This window comes from Phodopus roborovskii, unplaced genomic scaffold (assembly GCF_943737965.1).
Source record: "Phodopus roborovskii unplaced genomic scaffold, PHOROB, whole genome shotgun sequence".
Lineage (NCBI taxonomy): Eukaryota > Metazoa > Chordata > Mammalia > Rodentia > Cricetidae > Phodopus > Phodopus roborovskii.
Window position 1 is genome coordinate 38742905 of NW_026126480.1, and position 19303 is coordinate 38762207.

Here is a 19303-nt window from a genome sequence, read left to right on the forward strand (position 1 = left end):
TCAAGGAAAGTGGGAGAGTCTGGCACAATGCTGCCACTGAAATCTTGTGAATTAGTTGTCAGTCACAAATTCTGACATTGTGGATTTTTGTCAAAATGTGTTCACCTCTGTTTCAAACAAAGTCTATTTTTTTCATATTAACACAAATTCCTCAGACTTAACTATCTGAAACAAATGTCCAGGTTACTTTCTTGCTTTGAAGACTATTTCCTTTATAATATGTAGTCTGGTTCTACCTCCAGCTGGCTATATCTAATCATCACCATCATTACTGACAATAAGGAATATTTGCTTATTAACTATTCTTCAAAAGCAATACAATTTATTTTGTAACTTTGAGTAGCTAGGCTAACATCAAAAAAAAATTAAAAAACTATCTGAGAGCCACTGACATGGCTTATTGAGTAAAGAAATGTGCTTGTTGCTTGTTGCCAAGACTGACAACCTATATTCAATCTCTGGAACACACAAGATAGGTAAACTAGACACACATATTGTTTTTAAAGAAATTTAGTCTTCAAAACAAAATACAAACACAAACAATTTTGTCTTCAGAAGTGCTAAAAGAACAGCAACTTGACCCTGCATCTGTTAGGACAGTCCTTCCTTTGTCATGAATTATCACTGCAGAGGATTCTGGGAGCCCTAAGGAACTTTTGGCAAGTTTCCTTTCTTGCTAGGCATTGTTTCCAAGAGATTAAGAGGACATGTTGGCTTGTACACCCTTCTGAAGGAGCATAAACAGTGTTCAGGAAGCGATGTCAAGCCTACAGACACAAATCAATGAATACAGGACAGAGAACTTTCTGGGAGGGCTCTTCCACAGACACTCAAGATCTGAGAGGGGCTGGGTTTTCTATGGACATATGCTAGAGAACTACAGAAGACTAGGGAAAATGTCAGGGAACCATGCCAGGAAGAAAAAAGAGTGAAGTAAAAAGAAAAGAAAGACACCCCTTTGAAATAACAGAAAATAACACAAACTGGAGCTTCAGGGAGCCACACTAATACAAAGCTTCTTCATATTAGTGTAGATTTTCCAGCCACTCTGGGAAGAGTGAAGATGTTCTAGAGATAGTCTACCCTAGGAAAATGCACAAAACACTTGGTCCAAATTAAGTGTAATTGTTTCCATAGCAAATTTAAGTTCAAAAGCAATGGTGTATAGGTTGGTCACATTAGAGACAAATTAGAACTTGTCTTGCCAACAACTCCGCACAGAACTACACCAACTTTAGACTATTCTATGGTAAAATGAAAACAGCAATAGAAATTATCTAAAAATAATAATAAGTACTTTAAAAAGTACAGAGCAAAACTGGAATAAAATATATTTCCATCCTTTAATAAAAACAAATTTTAGGGTTTTGTTTTGTTTGGCAACAAACATTGGGCAGTCAAATTTAAAATGTTACATTTGAGGATAAAATGAGTAACATGGATGGTGCTTGAGAAATAATATATACTCAATAAAGTTTCACTCTGAAAAATATTGTATCCAGGATTGTAATACCCTTGAGTAACATCAAACTGTTTGTTCAACACTGTAAGTCAAATCACAGTTTATCAAGGCTTAAAAGCCAAGTCCAAATACAAAAAGATCATGTCCTGAGAAAATAAAACAAAAATCCAAAATACTGGCTACTGTTTCAACTAAGTATATGTAAGAACTGTCTATGTTAACATACTTCCTGCCATATAAGAGTAGCATTTGTTTTCTTTTTTTCTCATCCCCCTGTAGTATCTATCTCCTTTTCCTTCTCCTCCTTTTTCTTTTCTTTTCTTTTTCTTTTTTTCTTTTGGTATTTTGAGACAGGGTTTCTCTGGAGCCTGTCCTGGAACTCACTCTGTAGACTAGGCTGGCCTCGAACTCACAGATCAGCTTGCCTCTGTCTCCCTCCCTGGTGCTGGAATTAAAGACATAGGCCACCACTGCCCTGCAGTATTTGTTTTCTTAATGGTCAAATTAACAGCCAAGTAGTTTTACCTTACCAAAACTGACTTCTATTTAATCAAAAGTAAAGTAACACAAGCAACCACAAAAGTATGGCACATGACCCTTGTTCTGCTTTAGAAAGCATCCACAGACACCTTGGGGGGTGGGGTGGGGGAAGCAGTGGACAGTATGAGATATTATCACTGCAGCAGCCGCATCTAAACTCTTGGTCCCCTTCCCTAATTAACCCTAGGGCCTTGTGCATGCTGGGCAACCATTCTGTCATTGAGTGACATGTTCAATCCACATATGAGCCAAATTTCTACAAAGGTTCCCAGAGAATATTTTTAAAGGAACAATTTAAGGAAAAAAAAAAAAAGATAAAACATCGGCTAGTGAGATGACCAGCTGGTACAGGGATTGCCATGAAAGCCTAAGCCTGAGCCTGAGTTCATTCCCTGAACCTATGGATGGACAGAGAACTGAATCCATAAAGTTGTTCCCTGAGCTCAACACATGCCATGATACTTGTACCCCATATACACATCACACACACAATAATAATAATACATAAATACTTAAGAAAACGAAGTGTAACTGTGGTACTAGATTACTTTAAGCCTATATATGGCTGATTTCTAATTTTAAAGACAATGACATTATTTTCCTTAAAGTCTTTTTGAAGATAATTCAAAATTGTTCACTTGAATAGGTAGATGCTCTAAGCAGAAAACAAGATACCTATTTATAATAAGAGAATTTCTGTAGAGTTGTTAGAAGTTAGACAGTCAGCTCTTGCCCACAAGAACACAACACCGTAAATACAAAGGATTTGCTTCACAGGCTAGATAGTTAAACAAGCAATTGTAAAACCCAAATGAGGAGGAAGGTCGTGGGGAGCAGAGACTGCCAAGGGTACTGGCAGTGGGTATTTCAGAGTCTTACAGCAATTTAGGGTGGAGAGAACTGAGATCTGTCTGACAAGGGACCATGGATACACCTTGAAACCACTTTCACAGAGCATAATGAGATCAGCCGAGGCACCTTCTGTAGGCAATTGAACCACAGAACATCTGGGTGAGAAAAGACTTTGTAATTTAAAAAAGGAAAAAAGAAACAGGCCAGCTAGCAATATTACTCACATCAGGCTCTGTGTTTTTTTTCTGAGTCACAGTTTGGGTCATGTAAAAGTAAAACTGGCCCCAGAGAGGAGGAGAGTTTCTCACAGTTTGCCATTTAAACCTCCAATGGCCATGTTTCACAGCAGGCTCAATACATTCCAGCATGTAACTGCATTTTAATTTCCTAAAACCGCAGGATGTAAGTGTGATTTCAAATAGTGCCTGGACTGTGATATTCAATATTGATAAAACTATACAATATTCTCTTTAAAGTTCCAAAGTCACAACACATGGAAAATGATCTTCATTTGTTTGAAAGCACTATTCTCAAAGAAGTTTACTCTGACTATAAATGAATTCTAAATGATGAATAGTTAACAGCCAGAGTGTTTGCCCTGAGGAAAAGAACCTAGTAGAATACAGGAAATAACATGCTATGTGTTCATCACACCCAGAATACAGTATCTTCTTGATAACAGTAGGCAATGCAAGACTTAACTGTTTTTGCTATGAAATGCTTATTAGCACTTGTTTTGGAAAGGAATTTTCAAATTTATAAACTGAATGAGTGTTTACTTGCATGCCCATTTCATGCACGGGAATGACTCAGGCACCTTTTCAACTTCATAAAACATGGAGAACTTGTGGTTGCTTAAATCTCCAAGTAACATTTAAATTAAATTAAAGAAAGAGAGGAAGTAAGTTGGGTCTTAAGACCACAGTATTATTATTTAGTGGAAAGGAAATATCTATTAGTGAATATGAAATAATTCAACAAGATGGTCAGCAGCTTTCATTATAAGCTATTGACCTGGAGGAAGGCAAAGAAGCGTGTTTTCTGAGGCATGGACACTGGGTAATTACGGGCTTTCCCCTTGAAGAGGGTTGCCTTTGGCTATGGTCCTGATACCAAAGCTGACTGACAAATTCAATGTTTTAAAGCAAGATTTGATCAGTAAAGTATAACTCAGAATCAAACAATCCCATTCTGAGTAACAATTTAAGGTGTGGGATTGAAGTCCTGGCAAGGAAACCTGGGCAATGCCAGAGTGCCTGGCAAATGAGACAGCTGGGCCCCTGGGCCCACTCTTCAGATTCTAAGGTACGTCCATGGATAAGACATTTGTTTCACTAACAATTTCATATCTTTTCAAAGTAACAAAATATATTACATGAACCAATTTCATACAATTTAAAAACAAAACAGAACAACAAACTGGTGAGAACAAAGAGGCCATCTCAGAACTGAGAAATCAGTACACTCCTTTCTTCCCTCATTCTCATTTGACTTCCATTTACTTGTTTGCCCTCTGCCAGCTTTGCATTTCCTTCCCTGTATTCCAACGAAGTATGCATCAAGCAGTACCTCAGTGGTAGAATCTGTGAAGACTCAAAGCAAATAAGCACAACTTGGAACACTTCAGTCTGGGGAATCCACACACAGGGCATAATATAAGCCATCCCGAGAGCATCAAACTTGTGCCAACTTAACAAAGCCACACTCTGATGCCCTGTAGACCAATAGGTGTTTTACACTTTGAGTGGCACTCTGACTCCAGGGAGGTAAACAGGATGTGCAATGGTTTTTTTGTTTGTTTGTTTCTTTTTTGTTGTTGTTTTTTCCTTCTCTTTCTTCAGAGAAAAGGGGCAGAGCAAATGGCAGTAAATGCCAACAAAAGCCTCTGGCATCAATATAATGCAACATCCTAATTTGGGTAACAAAACCAAAACAATGGAGCAATTCTTAATTTCTGGTTCTGATTTTCTTCTCATTATAATTCAATAAGGTAGGTCTTACTATGTTTTATTAACATATATTAATTATACACAACAGTTTCATTATGGCATTTTTGTACATACATATGATACTTGAATCAAGCACAGAGGTCCTATTACTATCTTTTGTTTTGTTTCAAGCAGGGTCTCATGTTGCTCAGACTCACCGAAACTCACAAGACAGCTGAGGCTGACCCTGAATGGGTGATTCTTCTGCCTTTAACTTACAATTGCTAGGGTTCTGGACATATGCCACCACACTTGACACTTCCTTTTATCTTAATAGTAAGTAAGGAATCTAAAAGCAGGGAAACTTCTTAATTACCTAAAAGTACATAATATACCTATTTGTCATGAAGTCAGGGTCTTAACTTGACGCTATCCTTTTAGTGTCTAGATATACTAATACAGAGAATAATAGTAAATAAAATGTGGCGGAGGCTATATTCTAGGCAGGGAGTGTGAGAGGGCATAGAAAAGGAGACATACCAGAGCTAGAAAAACAAAGTGCCAGCACAAAAACTTTATACAATAATTATCTCCACAACACTATCTACAACCTCAGTTCAATTGCTCGATATTTCTGTCTTTACATTGGTCAAATAAGCAAACTAGTAGACAACTTTTACATTGTGATAAAGACATCAGGTAAAGACATCAGCCCTCAAAGCATAGGAAAACTAACCCGACAGGAAAAACACAGGCAACAAGCAGCAAGGGAACAACACGTCATTTATTAACTATTTGTGTTGCCTTCCCCATCATACAAACATGCATGTGCTACTTGCACACTGTGTACAATATGTTAAAAACTACAAAGAGCAACAAAAAAGGATAAAGATGTCCAGCTGGGCTTTGCTCTAGACATACCTGCCTGTGGGTCCTGGTTGAAACGGCAATATTTGGAGACGTCAAGAGAAGGCAGGCATTGCTCAATGGGCACCCAGACATATGTCTCAGGACACAGCAAATCAGAAGGTCTATACTGACCCTAAAGAGAAGCAAAGACAAAAGGCACAGGCATTACAAACACTGGCTGAGTTCTGAGGCTCCAGGGGGAAAGGTATGGTAACAGGCTTAATGTCAACCAAAAGGCTCTGCCATATTTAGAGAATGCAGATGTAATACAAGGCCCTCTAAAAGTGACATATGAACATTTAACAGGCAATACTGATTCAGAAGTTGAGTTTTCATTCATTTGAAAAAAAATCAAGTTTTCTTTGAAAAGCTAGTGAGGAACATAGGAAAGCTTCTTTGCATGTATCAGAGAACCATACAAAGCCATATAAAGTAAACTTGTCTTCAAAAGTAGAATTTTATTGTTCTCAATCACTAACTTTTTAGTTTATATCTCAAGGCTGATAATATTCAGGCCACACTAATGTTTTAAATAGTAGAGTGCTCGTAATATTCATCTACTAACAATCTAGGGAGTGTACAATAAAAAGCTTAATAAATAGAAACTGTAACAATTTCTGTGAGAATATAACTTCAAAAATTCTATTTTACAAAATTATGTAGATCAATTACATACTTCAAGTGTACAACACTATACAGTACTTGCTGAAGGAAATAAATCATTTATGGGTAATACACAGTTAAGAAAGAATTAAACTATGAAAAATCAAAGTTTTTATGCTCTTTGAACTTGTTCAAAATTTCAAATGTCTTATCTTTGAATATTAAAATTCAAATTTGATATACAGGTTAAAATCTAGTGGAGTCATTTTAAAATTTTTTACAATTCAAATGAAAGAAATTATTTCAGTATAAGAAATAATCCAATCTAATTTCTCTTGTATTTACTCAATGGCCCCAACATGGTTTTTTGAACACTTTTCACTTCCCCTAACTGAAAGTGTCCCTTGCTAAATTCCTATATATACTGAGTTCTCAGCTTGTCATGTGCCAGGACCACAGTTTACAATATTAAAGTTTTATGTTAAATTTTACTCTTTAGTAAATCTAATCTCTCATCACTCCATTTGCAGAATCTCCTCCATTTTGCTTTATTATCCTAGAATTCTCAATTTGATACAAAAATTTGATACAAAATTATAACCAACATGAATTTAAGAACTAGTAAAAATTGAAGAGCATATTTTCATGTTGTAATAGAACATGAGAACTCCCAAGAATATCTAATGAGAAAAGTGTGTTAAATAGTAACTAAAATTACAACTGTCCAAACTAGCCTACTTTCTAACTTGTGGTTGAAGTCAAGACAAACACTGGAGTGAAGGTAATGAGATTTCATCTCTGAACCCTGAAGGTTGAAATAATGACCTTTCCCTTTAAGCATAGTCCATAAGTACACGAAGATTCATTGAACGAACACCTGGAACGAGGGTCTGAAACTAACAGCAATACTGACAAAAACCTTAGCAAAACAGCAGACTGGAACAAAAAGATAAACAAAAATCATGCTTTTAAATAACTGGCAACGAATGCAATGGAGTGACCAAATTTAGGTACACATAATTATATGTGTCAGGCACAAGTTCTTTTCAAAGCACCTCAGTTTTCACAATGTTCTTTGAAGGTCCTATTCCTATAAGAGTTCTGTATTTATTTTTAATGCTTTAAACATTTACCTGACTAAGAAATCAAAAATATATTTCGACTTCTTATTTGTTAATTACATTAAACACTTTTCTCCAAAGTATGAGCTTCTTTCAATGCTTATTTTCTCTCAAGCCATCAAAGAATGCAGTTTTATGAATAAACTTATGAAATATTGTGCTTTCTAAACTAAGCTGGTTAAGTTATGCGACTCAAGTGTTTAGCCCTCAATTCAGAGTCACCATCACACAAACAAAACCCACAGGGATGTATGTGAAAGCTACCCTGCTTTTCCCCTATTGTAAGAAAATGAGAGATGTTTGTATTAAGAATGTAATTACTTAAGGATTTGGACATACTTTTCTGAGGGTCAAAAGAAAAAATATTTAATCAACCTCTAAGTATACTACTCATTCAGATTGAACAATGAAGTAAAAGCAGATTAATTCTTTCCGAGGGTGCTGAATTTGGGTGAGAAATGTGAATTACCACAGATTTCTAAAATACTCAGAATTTTGAAAATGTAACATGTGACAGTTTACTCCACAGCTCTCTGAGGAGTTCTTTCAAAGTGATGAACAGTTCAGAAGAGAAGTGACTACAGTCAGAGTGACTATAGGAGAGTTACTATTTTACTCCAAAAGAGCTGTAATACTCACTAATTGTCTTTTTAATGAAAACTGCTTAAGGCTACTGTAAAATAAAACCCAAGCCACCAAGGAAAAGAGATTACAACATGGTCATATAATATTTCAGCCAATTTTACTAGGTTGCCATAGAATAAGAGTTTAGAAAAAACGTTACAGTTAAATTTAAAACATTTTTTAAGGAAAAAAACCTCCAAACCCTAGCTAAACATATTTCCTGCTCAATGTCTATTAGAAAGACTGTCTTCAGGAAGAGAGACTGTTTGCTTTGGTTTTTCGTCAATGCAATGAACAAAGGCATTCTTCTCACTTGTGTGCTTTAGGCCATAATTTGATGATCATTACCATATTGACCTGATTTTCCACCCTATGAAAGAGCCACCAAATACATTATTTAAAAAATACATTAGTAAAATAAGCAGAATTCAGCCTAAAAACAACATCCATTTTTTGATAACCAGAGGTTGTGGCTGGAGAGTTGGCTTAGTAGTAAAGAGCACTTGCTGCTCCTCTACAGACCTGAGTTCAATTTCCACCACCAATGTGGTGGTTCACGGTCATCTACAATTCTATTTCCAAGGGATCCAACACCTTCTTTGGCCTCCACAGGCACAGACATATGCTGGCAAAACACCAAAAAACATAAAATAGTATGTTTTATAAACTATCTCACTATCACATCCTACTCAGTATGTATGTATGTACAGCAATAATAGACTTTCAGTAGTAATAGACTTTAAATAGATTGATACTTTATTATTTTCAGTGAAACACAGCAAATAACACTTAGGCATTTTCCTCTAGTTAAAGCACATCTAGTTAGAAATCTGAATCTCCAGAGGCAAAGTGTCTGATGACATGAAGCAGAAGCAAGAAATGGTTCTAGCAAGCTCTAAGCATCAGTTTTGTCATATTAGTACTGATGGGATTTATAAACTAGCAAAATCTCCCATGAGCATAGGGTCCACTGTTTCCTTCCTTTTTCAAAGCTGTGCAGCCTTCAGCCCTCTGTTTTCTATCACGTCCAAAAGAAATCTTAGACTCATGAGCCCTCACTGCCTCACCCTCCCACAGTGTATAGGCAACCCATTTAAAAATGGAAGGCCCAGAAGTGGGTAATGAAGCTCACCACCAAGTCTGGTGGCCAGAGTACAACTCTAGAATCCACATAGTGGAAGGAAGCAACTAACTTTCACAAGTTATTCTGTGCCTTCTACACACATACTATGGCGTGTATGAGTCCTGCCCCAACCCTCAACCCCTGCCCACAATGTTAAAAAACTATAGTTAAAAATAGTGTAATATTTCCTCATACTGCCAGGTATATTTGATTTCCATGAATGCTTGATTTTTGGCAAAGCCTGTGGCACAACCTACAAGGCCATAGATGATGCAACCATTACCCTTTCATCCCAGTTTTCAGCAACTATCCCCACTTCCATTGTGTCAATTTGGCTACAGTGATGTTTCCTTTGTAGCTCCTGGAACATACCAGGCTTGCATACATACACCTCAGGGATTCTCAATATGGCCTCTCTGGACTTTGAGTCATTCTTATGCCTACTTCTGTTTGTTTGTGTGCATACAGCATAAGGGACCTTTCACACATGTTATACAAACCTTATACCATGGAACTACATTAAATCCCTGACCTTTTTTTTTTTTTTATTTTTAAAAAGAATTATTAAATTATGTAACAGGGCCTTACTAAGTTGTTCTGAGAAGACATGAACTTGGAACCCTTCTGTCATGCTCTTGAGTAGCTGGATTACAGGACTTCACCACCAGGCCCAATCTTATTACCTACTTTTAAATTTTTCTCGATGTCACACTCTTCAATGAAACATACAAATCCTCCTTACTATTTTTCACCTGTAGGCCATATTAACACTCTTATTTTTGTCAATTTGCACCTACCTAACATTTCTTGTTATAATGCAGGGTAAGAGCTTTTATTTTCAGTAAAAAAAATGGTACATGAATCACAAATGGGTTTAGCGCCACATTCCACTTTTTATAAATATAGTGGTATCCTGCTTTATGTACTACTATGACATGCAGGAGACAATATTTATTGAATTCATAATCTGGATACAGCTCTACCATTCCTGTATTGTTTTAAACTAGCTGCTTCCCCTTGGGAAAGCTCAAATGCTGAATGAACAAGTTCAGTATCATGACAGGGTCTATAAATGTCACTGAAATTAAAGAGGTTTCATACTGAACAAAGTTAGAAACTACAAGCTCATGTCAATTTCACTATTTTTTCCTCAAAGATTTTTTTTTTTTAATGCCTTGCAATTTCTTTTCAAAAACGAGCATTGCTTTTCCTATTAAGCTTCACTTAAATGAAAACAACAGAGGGAGGGAGTAAAATGCAACTTGAGAAAGAGCCTCTTCACTTTTGTTGGTAAAGATGGTAAAGACAATGATGTTTTCTCCCTGTATTGGTTATGAGAACAGTCCTCAAGCTGAAGAGGCAGCTCAATGGTTAAGAGCACTTGCTGCAATTCCAGAGGACCTGGGCTCAATCCCGAGCACTGACATAAAAGCTCACACTGTCTATAATTCCATTTCCAGAGGATCCAATACCCTCTTCTGACCTCCACAGGTCCCAGGTGTACACATGGTGCACAGATATACATGCAGGCAAACACCTATATCCATAAAATAATAAAATTTAAAGGGACAATTCTCATATTATCTGAATCAAATCTTGGCATTCTTTCTTCTTGGTGGTGGAGAAAGGATATGAGGGACTAAAGCAAGGACCTGTGCATTGCTAAGATAGGCACTCTACTCCTGAGTGACATCCCCAAACCTCAAACATTTCTACTGTACAGATAAAACAGCAAGATCGTGCAAAGTCAATGATGTGCTACAAACCATTCTACATAGCCTTTGTCATTCCACTGCTTAATCTAAAATTATTCACAATTTTCCCTCATATTTACAAAATAACCTTTAAGTCTTAAAACACAAAGCCAATTCAATAATGCACTTGGCATCCAACATATGGTTTCCTATATACTCACTACCTATAAGGGAAGGGGCAGCCGTGTTCAGTGACTTGCTGGACAGTGGCTCAACAGTTATACTGAAAAGAATGAGGTGAAATTCAAAGGCCAAAGAATCAGCTTTCTCAGAGCAGTATCAAAGGTTACTAAGCATTATGTCTTAAAGGCTAAGCAGCATGGAGTGGTAGGGGGTACTCATCAACAAGCCATCACCAACAGCAAATATAGTTCGAAGACCTATATCACTGTCTGTCTCTGGCATGCCAAATCTGTGTACATCAAATTTCCAGCCAATAGGAGATAAAAAGTGAAACAACTGTTTCATCTCTACAGCTAGTTATGTGGTCCTGGGCCTTCATGGTTTGAGCAAGCTTCAAAAAACAAATTTATCATTAGCTTTGCATTGAAAATGTTAACATTGAGTTAGCTATAAAAAGTAACTCCATCTTCTCTCTGAAAAATATACAAAACTTCCATACGGTCAGAGTTTTTGCCACCACCTTTCCTCATAACACGGACTGACATATTTGAAGCAAGCTTCAAGCTCATGAATGGATCCACATATATAATCTGGTATTATCTGGGAAAATATCATGAAATGAAAATTGGGGCTTTAAAATGACATTATGCTTTCTTTCATCTTGTTTCATCTCCTGTCTTCCCAGATTCCCATCTAAGTACTGCTTACAAGTGAATATACAATTGATCAAAAATAAAAATTGTAGTCTTTACATTATAATGGAAAATGCCCTAAACAAGCTGAAAGAAAGCAGTAAAATGAGTAAACACCCTTCTATAAACAATTTACAGTGTTAAAAGAACAATTTTCTGATGATACTAAATCCATAAATATAAGATTTTAATTTCTAATGGCTTTAGCATCTTTTCAATTTTTTTTTTTTTTTTTTTGCCTTTGGAAAATGAAGTATGTGAATTCTTATATATTTGGGGGCCAGAAATGTTTGCAAAGCTGAGAGGTAAAAATCCTCTTTGAATATTGCATTTTTCTTTATGAAAATTTAAACATTTAAATGAGAAGTTATTTCTTTAATTAAAGTTATTTTTCTTTGTTAGTTTTCTCAGAAAAAAAAATCAGAGAAAAGTAAAAAAATGCTTTCATGTGATATTCACCCAAGTTACATTCTTCATTCTTGCCTTTTAATTGGAAACATCTGGGGATGGGCTTGGCAGATTGTAATAAAATTGAAGTTACCAATTCACACCCTGCCATTTTGAGGGTATTTTGTTTTTACAGTTTTCAAATCAAAACCAAACGGACTTTCCTTTGAACTCTAGTCCCAAACCAAAGACCTTTATGAGATTTTACTTTCAAGAATACTTTGCAAATATTTTGTAAACTGGGAAGGATTTCATGAGCATTTGAGAAAAGGCTAACTAGCAAAGTCTATTTTGAAAGTTCAAGTTAAATTGAAATTTAAGTATATAAAAAAGGTGAAATCACTGAAACAGGCACAGACCACTCACCCCGCCCCCTCCCATGACTGAATACCAGTAGCAATGTACCAAACTCTCACATTTTAGTCTTCTATCACTATCCTAATTTTTATGATAAACCTATTGATTTTACTAAAACCAACTGCTCTAACACTACCTAAGCAAAAATATTCCAAAATGACCCACTAGAGTGGGCCGCACTGCACAACCCACCCCTCAGGTCAGAATTCAGGCTTATTAAACCCAGTCCCTTCCTTGAAAGACAACACCAGTGGAATCCCATCTACTGAGCACTGTATGCAGACCCTTGCTCCTGACTTCGTTACATAAACAGAGGTTGACTTTATCAGTCCCCAAGAGAGTGCTTTAGAAGTAACTTGAGCTGCTCTGTTTTCAAGAACTGTGGTGGTGCCACACTCAGCTGGTGAGTGCGCTGGGGCCAGTAAAGACAAAAGACCTAAACATCTGAATCCATTTGTGCACCCCAATTCTGAACACCAACAGATGGACTCCATGTGCTGCTAGGCTAAGCTTTGAAATTTTAAAAATACATATTTTTTTCCACTGACAAACAGAAAGTAATGGTATTCTGTGTTTCTTTAATTAAAATCCAAGGGTTCTCAAAGGCTCCAGGACTTACTTTAAAGCTTCTTTAAGACTGGGCTATTTATTTTGCTATTGGCAACTAATAGAGAATAAAGATTCTAATTCAGTTTTAATCACAATCTTTGCTTTTACTTTGGAAACCCTGAGTTAATCCTTTTTCTTCTGGAAAATACAAAGAAAGCCTGTGAAGAAAAGATTCAGAGAGTCAACTTACAGTGTAAATTTAATTTCAACTGAAGGGTCACAAGTTGAAAAGGATAAGGAAAAAAAATGAATGAATCAGGACAAAGAAAACAATATTCAGAGAAAAAAGTAAAAAAAAAATTAAAGCTTTAATTTCTGTTAAAGATGCATGAGACAGGGATGGGGCAGGAGGATTATTGACCATGCTGGGGGACAGAGTTCATTCAGGTGTTTATCTGTTTTTTCAGGCTTCAGAAATAACATTCAGTGGCCGTTGGTCTCCACTAGCTCAAAGCAGCCACCATCACATGGCCAGCAGTGAGAAGATAGACTTTCAGGTTCTCATCAAGTCCACTGCAACAATTAGGACCAGGTCGTGTGAGTGCTTGCCTACAACCCCTTTCTTGGCTCCCCAGTACCCACAATAAAGTGGAACAATTTGTTTTTAAAGTTTTTGAAGGTGTTTATGTGAAAATTGTGATTTTAGATAAAGCTGGTAAGAAATCATACATGATGAAAACACTGGTAAGAAAATATACAAAATAAAAACACACTACAAACTCAAGAGCCTGAATTTTATTCATCACAACACAATCTGCTTAGATGTCTATAAAGTAATTCATACAATTCATATGTTCTGATGGGGGATGTCCTTCTGTATATGTGTTTCTCTTATTGGTTGATGTTGGCCATTTCAGGCAGGATGTATATGTGGGGCTACGAGACAAAGAGAATTCTGGGAAAGGGCGCAAAGAGAAGCCGAAGAGAGATGCCATGTAGCCGAGGAAGGAGTTAATAGGTATAGACCCTTCTCCGGTAAGATAAGACCACATGGAAATACTTACATTAATAAAAACGGGTTAATAATTAAGAGAACTAGCTGGTAGGAAGCCTGAGCCATCAGCCAAGCAGTTTCTAATTAATATAAGTCTGTGTGTTTATTTGGAGCTAAACAGCTGTGGGACCAGGTGGAACAAGAAAGTCGGTCTACAATATTCTCTAAGGGAAATCCCATATATTCCCTAAAGAACGGTCTACATCCATCCACAAGGTCCATACAGATCCAGACCTCCAATCAGAGCTCCTCACATAAATCAGGGATGCATCTGAGCGCATGGCATGAGATAAGGTTCCCAACTAACTTCTCACCTAAACACACCAGCCCAAGGGCACTCACAGTTGGGTATTAGCTAGCTTCTATCTGGTGCCCGCCCATTTAGTATGAACGCCTATTCCACTTCTGAAACTAAACTACTGCTTACTTTTTCTTTACTAAGACTTCTTTGGATTCTCCCACTTCACTACTGTTAATAAAATTCCTTCCATGGGGGAGACATAAACAATGAATATCCCTCCTCCTAAGGTCCCAATAACAAACCAAGGTTCAATTCCACCACATTTCACTCTAGGCAAGTGTTGCAGGATATTTGTACACTGTGTGATGTATTGTTGTGATTAGTTTAATAAAGAGCCGAATGGCCAATAGCTAAGCAGGAGAGGATAGGTAGGACTTAAGGGGAGAGAGAGGAACTGGAAAAGAATGTAGGCGCACAGGAGACACCAGTGAGATGCTGAGGCATCAGACACAAGAATGAAGCCCCACAAAAAGACATAGCTTCCCAGAGCTGGCATGATTAGGAAAAGCTGGGACAGTTAGGCATGGCTCCCACTACTGCCTGCTGACCTGTAGGGGTCAGAGCCAGCTGCCAGCACCACACATGCTAAGAAAACCACATGGCAGGGCATAGCAGTTTAAAGTTCTGGCTCATGTGGTCAGAGAAACACTGCAGACATACAAAAAGCTAGGTCCAGACCAAGAAAATCTCCGACAGGTATAATATGCTTGAAAATATGCTTAGATGCTAAAAAAGAGAAGAAAAAATGGGTATAGACAGTCATAGAAAAAAATAGTTTAAAACTGATAAAATCTTGAAAGAAAACGTAAAGTTATATAAAAGGAATAAGCCACATGAGAAACACACAGGGCATCTGAATTCTGTATGGAGCTTTGCTGACTTTGAATTTTTTGAATGACAATGAGCAAAGGACAAATGCTGCTGAGAAATACTAGACTGTGGGGAAAAAAACTACTAAAGTAAACCAGCCTATATATTTTACTTACATCTTAACATTAGAATGGAAGTCAGAAAATGTGTTGTGTTGGGGAAAAGGTTATGCTTCTGTTTTGATGGGAAACAAAAAACTATAGATTCCTGCAAAATTAATAAAGAGCAGATTTAACTGAGGGAGACCTCCTTGGCTATAGACAAGAAGGAAGAAACCAAGAAAAACTATAAAACAGGTGATGTATATGTGGATCCCTCTACATGGGAACAACTGTGAGACTGGATGAGACATGATAAATCTTGTTAGCTACAGAATCCTCATGACCTATTATCACATGTCAGCCTTTCATATAACATGAATGGTGATTTATACTGCAGTTTGGTTATACAGTCTAAACAAATATAAAGATGACAGATGCCTCCTCAAACACAGAACAGAGATTAAATTTTAGCGGATTTGTGCACGCCACATATACCATACTTGTGTGACTGCAGATATATAAGTTACCTTTACAAATTTGTGTGTGTTCAGAGAAAAAAAAAAAAAAAGATTATACATAAATACAGACAAGTAGTCCAGGTGATCCAGCCTCTCAGAATGCCTCTGTTGTAGATTCCTTAACAATCTGTATTTAGAACAATGAAATGGTCAGTTGAGATGGTCCAGCCTAACAGACTACTCCAGCAAGGACTTCAGATATCCCCTGCACTTTCCCATTACACAGAGACTGAACAATAAATGACAAAGCTAGCTCTCCCAGGACTTGACCCTTATCCCAATTTTCTCAGGATCCCCTAAAGATGCCATTACCCCCAAATAGGAAGCAGTCTAGAGAACACAACACCCACATTCCCAAAGGTGGGGTATATGGATTTTGGTCATTTCATGTTTTATGGATGTTTGTCATTATTTAGGAGGGTTGGTTGCACATTGCTATTGGTTGTGATTAGGGAGGAAACAAAGCAAAGGTTAGATTCAGGAATCTTTTTCTTAAAAAAAAAAAAAAAGGTATATAGGAATGACAGAATAAAAGGGTATATCATTGAATCTACTTTTAAACTAAAAGCAACCATTAGTCTTAAATATTTTACAATGGTATGGATTTAAGGTTATTTTTGTTATACCACACATATGTTTCTACTTGTTTATGGTATTGTGCATATTCCACTCATTTAAAAATGTAATATAAAATTCTAGTCCTTGATAGCTATTATTACAAACTGTTTAGGATAATTAAGAAATGTAGGTTAGTAGTTAGTCATCTATAACAAATATGTGGCCATGTTAGGTATGTTTTCAAGGTCAGAGATGTATTTTAAATAGATAAATGGTCTTCAAACATGTCAAAGACCTACAGAATATGAAATTTAAGATGTTTTAATAACATAAGGATTTTCATGACAATGAGATACATTTTGCTCCTGGCAGTACCAATTTACTTCAAAAAAGGATAATGGGCATCCAAGAACCTCCATATGAAGTTTGCTTTTATTGTGGCAAATTTAGCCACTAAGGAAGAAACTGTCCTTGCCTCAACTGCTGACAGTATGCTGTCCAAATTGAGCAAGACACAAAAGAAGTCGACTGATAAACTTAAGAAGACAAGATAAAAGTCCTTCAAAATCCCTGCTTCACAGAAAAGTCCATCAGATATTCTCAGCTTAAAGGCCAAAGATAGATGTCCCAATGTTACAGAAGAACTTTGGGGGATTGTCCAGACAACCAGCTGTTTCTGTCTTGTTTGTTAACAAACTCAGAAAAGAAATTTACATAAGTTTATAAGGCTGAGAAACATAAAAGCTTAAGTTGTTTAAGAAAATATTTTAAGGTCTTCTAAAAGAATATTTTTAGGATGGTAATACAAGTTATAATGAAAAGTGGTTTAGGTACAAAACATTGGATTCATAAAAATAGACTAGATGATGGATTATTTTCTCCAAATTGCCAAATACTAATGGACTGTACATTGTGAATATAATTCTTACTTGATAATTGTTCTTGTTGTATTAGAGTCGAATCCTTTCCTTTTTATTTAGACAAAAAGGGGGAAAATGTTACAGGATATTTGTACATTTTTGTAAAAATGTATTGCTGTCACTGATTTAATACAAAGGTGAATGGCTATCAGGTAGTACTGGCACACGCCTTTAGTCCCAGCATTCGAATGACAGAGACAGGAAGATCTGTGAGTTCAAGGCTGGACTTGTCTACAGAGCAAGTTCCAAGACAGTTTCCAAAGCTACAGAAAAATCCTATCTCAAAACAAACAAACAAACAAACAACCCCCCCAAAAAAACCAAAACAAATAAACAAATGAAAATGTGAATGGCCAATAGCAAGGCAGAAGAAAATAGGCAGGACTTCCAGGGAGTAGGATTTAACCGGAGAAGAATCTAGGCACATGGGAGACACCAACAAGTCCCTGAGGAAGTCAGACATACAGAATGAAGGAAAGGTAAAAAGCCACATGTCAGAACATAGATTAATATAAGTGGGTTAAGTTTAACAGCTAGTTGGGAACAAGTCTAAGCTAAAGTCTCCGTATCGTTATTTGTGGGCTGGTGGTTCAAGAAAGTCTAACAAGAAAGCTTGCTACAGGAAAAGAACCGAGTTACTTTCAGAGTATAGGTAAGGAAGAAGATCTATACTCCAGCATACAGCCCACCGCCTCACAAAGGCAGCACCGGGAAGTACTTAGCCAGTAAAGATGATGAATTTCCCATAACCACACAGGACTCTCACCAGTCTTTTCTAGCCTTTCCCTGCCTATTTATTTACTCTAACCACTCTGCCCCGATTAAAGGTTTTTATTGCTGCAATGAAACACTATGACCAAAAGCAAGTTATGGGAAGAAAGAGTCTATCTGGCTTATCCTTCCACATCACAGTCCATCAATGAAGAAAGTGAGGGCAAGAACTCAAATGAGGCAAGAACTAGGAGGCAGGAACTGATTAAAAAAGCCATGAAGGGGTGCTGCTTACTGATTTAGTCATCATGGCTTGCTCAGCCTGCTTTCATATAGAACTAGGGAAATCCAGATATAGCACCACATACTACACGCTAGGATCTCCCCATTGATCATTAATTAAGAAAACACCTAACCAGGTTGAGGGGGAGCATAGGGGGAGAATACAGAATACCGCAAAGGGGGAGCCTTATAGGGTCAGGTAAAAACCTGACACAAGGGAATCTTGCAGGAATCTACGAGGATGACCCCAGCTAAGAGTCTTAGCAACGGTGGATACATAGTCTGAAATGGTCATTTCCTGTAACCCAGATTGGTGCCTAGACCAATTGTCATCAGAGTGGCGTCATCCAGCAACTAATGGAAAGAGATGCAGACACAAAGCCAAACATTAGGTGGAATGCAGGGAATCCTACGGGGGCAGGGTAGGGGTGTAGGAGCCACAGTGGTCAATGACAACACAAGAAAACTCACAGAATCAACTAATCTGGGCTCACAGGCATTCACAGAAACTAAGTCAACACAGAGGGAGACCTAGGCACTTTGCATATGTTACAGCTGTGTAGCTTAGTCCTTTTGTGGGACTCCTAACAGGGAACAGGGGCTGTCTCCGACTCTTTCATTGGCTTTTGGAACCCTACTCCTCAAACTGGGTTGCTTTGCCCAACCTTAATACACGGAAGATGCTTAGTTCTTACTAAAACTTGATGTGCCATGTTTCGTTGATATTCATGAGAGACCTGCCCTTTCCTAAACAGGAACAGAGGAGGAGTGGATGGGAGCAGGGGACAGAGGGGCTATTGGAAGGATGACTGGGAGGAGAAGAGAAAGGAGAAACTGTGGTGGGATGTAAAATAAATAAATAAATTTATCAAAGGAAGGAAGGAAGGAAGGAAGGAAGGAAGGAAGGAAGAAAACACCCTACAGCCTGCTCTTATGGAAACATTTTCTCAGTTGAGATTCACTC

At 37.3% G+C, this 19303-nt stretch overlaps 1 protein-coding gene across 6 annotated transcripts in view; it reads right to left on the bottom strand.

The window, feature by feature from the left end:
• Window positions 1-19303, bottom strand: part of Ate1 (arginyltransferase 1) — a 109342-nt gene that overhangs the window by 17116 nt on the left and 72923 nt on the right. For all 6 annotated transcript variants that reach the window (XM_051193155.1, XM_051193154.1, XM_051193153.1 and 3 more), the window contains one exon: window positions 5704-5824. In XM_051193155.1, coding sequence (XP_051049112.1) covers window positions 5704-5824 — 121 coding nt within the window. The remainder of the gene's footprint in view (window positions 1-5703; window positions 5825-19303) is intronic.